Source organism: Hesperophylax consimilis, chromosome 1, assembly GCF_061612785.1.
Source record: "Hesperophylax consimilis isolate HC1 chromosome 1, BYU_Hcon_1.0, whole genome shotgun sequence".
NCBI lineage: Eukaryota > Metazoa > Arthropoda > Insecta > Trichoptera > Limnephilidae > Hesperophylax > Hesperophylax consimilis.
In genome coordinates, this window is record NC_142836.1 from 20,169,214 (window position 1) to 20,173,525 (window position 4,312).

Here is a 4,312-nt window from a genome sequence, read left to right on the forward strand (position 1 = left end):
CATTAATTTGTTAGTTGTTTCTTTATTTATTTTGTTTTGCGCCCAGAGGGCTTTTACATAAATAATAAAGGCAGTACATATTAACATGATAAAATACTTTAACATGAGAAAAAATAGTATAAATAAAGTTATGATGGAGATAAAAAGTATATAAATGAAATGAAAATATAAGCAACAAAATTTTTAAGAACAGTGAGATAATATCAATAATTTACGATAAAAACTATCCCACTGGACCTTTAGCACATTAGTCAGAATCATCTAAAAGTTCACCTATACCACTTATTTCCCCACTGATTGAAGATCCCAAAGATGATCCAACGGAGGTATCTTCATCTGATTCCCCAAGATGTATTGTGAATTCATCAGTGTAAGTATCGATCTTGGGTTCTAATTTTTCGTATTTATCCTCTTGTTCCTTGACCTTTCTAAAAATGTCTTTGAATGTCTGGGCATTAATTGCGACAACTTCTTCTCCAAGTAAAGTCTGGACGGAATCCATCGTAAAAGTAACATTCCTGACAGCTACGCGTCCTTTTATTATTCCCCAACAGAGTTCGATTGGGTTCAGCTCCGGGTGGTATGGTGGCAGACGCAATACTGAGTGACCATGCTTTTCCAGCAATTGGTCCAGAATGTATTTCTTGACTCGTATCTTGTGGAGCTTAATAATATCATACAATATTGGTATTGTGTTTTTAATCGGATACGGTATTCCTTGCTTTTCCAACCAGGTCAGCATAACTCCTTTTCTTGAACTTGATGTCGGGATCCTTTCGCATTCTTCATTGTGGTATGACGCATTGTCTATAACAAGCACAGATTTTGGTTCCAGATTTGGCAAAACCTTTTCCGTGATCCATTTTCTGTAATTGGCAGAATTCATAGCACCATGGTAGTCGCCAGTCCTCTGATCAGATTTAAATGTTAACAGTGCGTTGGGTACAAAACCATTTTCACTGCATGCATGAAGTATTATTAGACGTTTGCCTTTAGACACAGGAACTTTAGCTCCTTTATTGGAGTTGTCAGTCCACGCACGCGGTGTTGTATGTGTACTATGAATGTATGTTTCATCAGAATACACAATTGGACGTCCGTCATTCCTATATTCTTCTAATTTAGTGAGATATGTGGTACGTTTAAGTCGGATATCATTTTTTTCAATAAGCAACTTTCGGTTTGTTTCTGTTTTTCTCCATCGAAAACCCAAATTGTGAACAACTTTCCACGTAGTTATACACCCTGCGTAGTCGATGTCCCCTTTCAGAACTCTATGAATCTTTTTCATCGTTGGCAAAGACTTATGAACTAAATGAAAATCATACACACATCTTCTAATAACTTCCTTATCGAAATCATCTACATCTGATTTGGTTGATAGTCTGCGTCGTTTCTTCCCTGGTGTGCTGAAGGTTGGTCGTTGAGTTGACGATGATGACGGTTGTGTTTCTGCTTCCTTTGCCACTCCAGTTAAGATACGTCGAATACTAGTCTGCGATACTCCAGTTGCCTTAGACGTCAAATCATATAAGTCAGTCATGCTTAAAAATTGACCACCGTTTTTTATATTATGCATAAAATAATTAAACACGCGGAATAAAATTTCACGACTTTGTCCATTCAGTGATTTGCCACGTCCCGTTTTGTAACAGGACTCCATGATGTCGTAATAAATATTTACTTGCACACTTTAAAAACACTCTGTAAATCTACTAATTCGAATTAAAAATGATGAAAACTATTTATTATTTCAAATTCAAAAATTGGTAATTATTTCACTTGCGATATGTAGGTGCACGTATGTTTAAATCAAATTACGAACTGAATGAATAGGACACCCCGTAAGTATACCCCGTAACGGTATTGTTAAAACTTGCCTCTCTTCTAACTAGTTACAATAAGTGAGCGTAAGCAAGACAGAGAGCCTTATCGCGTTAGTGGGCGGCGCTTGACGTTCACACAGATAGACCAATACATCAATTATAAGCATTTTTATTGCTTCCTTCTTTCGTTGCGTTACCTATACGCAAACCTTCCAAGGTACGCGGGGCACCCTAGAAGGTACGTGCAATTAATAATAACTCTAAATAATATTCCATTTACAAGGTTTTGGAAAGAGTACGCGTTTTTTGAGGAGAACCCACCCTGGAAAAAAAACTGGTGACTGCTTAAAAATGTTGCGACTAACTTCATATTTTATTCACTATTCAGCTTACGTTTTCACAATAAATAGAAATTCACTTTTTTTTTTGTTTTTGTTTTTTTTTTTTTTTTTTTTTTTTTTTTTTTTTTTTTTTTTTTTTTTTTTTATAAATTTAATTTAGATTAAATTTGATAATATTATTATTAAGTTCTGCAAGTGTTTTAGTTTTTTATTATTGTGACAGCTGTTTCGGCTTACAAGGCCATTTTCAAACTGTGGTTAGTCCACATTGAGACGACGTTTTTATACTATTTCAAATGTAAATTTTGAAGGTGCATACATTGATTTATTACTGGTTACACCGATGACATGATCTATTGTTGGTTAAACCAATCTATGTTTTCCCCTCAGTAAATGGTAATGGGTTCTTAATTATTTACTAATGACTTTATTGCTATGAATTATTTGGGTGCATTATACTGCTTGGGTTTTGTGAAAATACTAAGAAGTGGTGAGTAAATTATTTTCCGTACTTTATTAATTAGTGTTAAATTTGGGTCATTCGTTCGTTTATTGATTTCTAATTGTTCAAGTAAATTTAATCTAATGCCCTTTTTTTCTATATGCAATGGTTTAGGACCCTTGTTGTTAAGTGGGTTATGATTATTCACCAAGAGATGTTCTGCGAATTTTGAGGATGTGTTTTTATTATTATAACATCGTATATGTTCTTGGAATCTAGTTGAGAATGCCCTCCCCGTTTGTCCGATGTAAGTGGCGTTACAATCGGCGTGGTCACATTTTAATTCATATATGCCACTGTTATTGAGTATAGGGATTTTACTTTTAGAGTTTTTAAGGCTTGTTCCTAAATTATTGTTTGTTCGAAAAGCTATATTTAAACCACATTTTTTAATTTCTTTTGCAATTTTTTCAGATATTGGGCCGAGGAATTCGAGACATGCAAATTTTTCTATATTTTTGTTATTTACCGGATATATTAAATTGATTTTATTTTTATATTTCTTATTTTTTATTATTTTTTCAATGTTATTTGCCTCATAGCCGTTATTAATCGCGATCGTTTTTATCGTTTCCTTTTCTTTTACATAAGCTTTATTGTCTAAGGGAATGTTAATGAGTCTATGTACCATTGAATGGTACGCTGATAATTTATGAGACCAAGGATGATTTGAATTTGAATTTATTGTTGTATCTGTAAAAGTTGGTTTTCTAAATATTTCAAAGGTATGTTTATTATTACTTTTACCAATTGTCAGATCTAAAAAGTTTATTTTACCTTCAATCTCATGTTCAACTGTGAAGCAGATTTTATTATTAACGGTGTTGGCCCAATTAGTAAAGATATCTAACTGTCGGTTGGTACCATTCCAACATATAAGGATGTCGTCTACGTATCGGACATAATATACTATATGTTTAGCTAAGGGAGATTTAAGAATTATATTTTCAATATAATCCATAAATATCTCCGCTAGAAGTGGACTTAATGGTGACCCCATGGGGAGACCATCATGTTGTTGGTAATATATATCATTGAAAAGGAAATAATTTGTATCTACGCAGATTTTTATGAGCTGGAATAACTCTTTTCTTATTACCGGATTGATATTGCATTTTTCCAAGATATTTTCAATTATTATTAGGCATTCTTTAATGGGGATGTTGGTAAATAGAGATTTTACGTCTAGAGAAATGAATTTACAGTTATGCGGGAGATTAAATTTTTTTATTTTATTAACTAGTTCTATCGAGTTTTTGACACTGTAACGTGGTGAAAAATTTGTTAATTTTTTGAAGATGAAGTTAAGTCTTTTAGCCAGGTTTGATGTAGGGGCGTTAATAAAAGATACTACGGGCCTTATTGGATTATTCGCTTTATGGAGCTTAGGTTGGCCATACAGAGCTGGGGCTCTTGGGTTCATGACCCTTACGTTTTTCTTTGACCATTCGGTGGGAAATATGGCATTGCAATTATTTATCAGGATGTTGACGTTATTGACAATTTTATTGGTTGGATCCTTAGTTAAAATTTTAAAATCTTCTGGTAACAAGAAGTCTTCCACCTTACTGATGTAATCAATTCTATCTAAAATAACGATTGAGTTACCTTTGTCAGCTTTGGTTATAGTTAGATTATTATTT

General features: G+C 33.4%; 1 protein-coding gene across 1 annotated transcript; it reads right to left on the bottom strand.

The window, feature by feature from the left end:
• Nucleotides 1-212: 212 nt before the first annotated feature.
• LOC149426428 (uncharacterized) lies at nucleotides 213-1,205 on the bottom strand. The gene has a single exon (XM_089636931.1). It carries the CDS (start codon nucleotides 884-886, stop codon nucleotides 248-250), a length of 639 nt encoding a protein of 212 aa, XP_089493057.1. The 5' UTR covers nucleotides 887-1,205; the 3' UTR covers nucleotides 213-247.
• Between the last annotated feature and the right edge of the window lie 3,107 nt (nucleotides 1,206-4,312).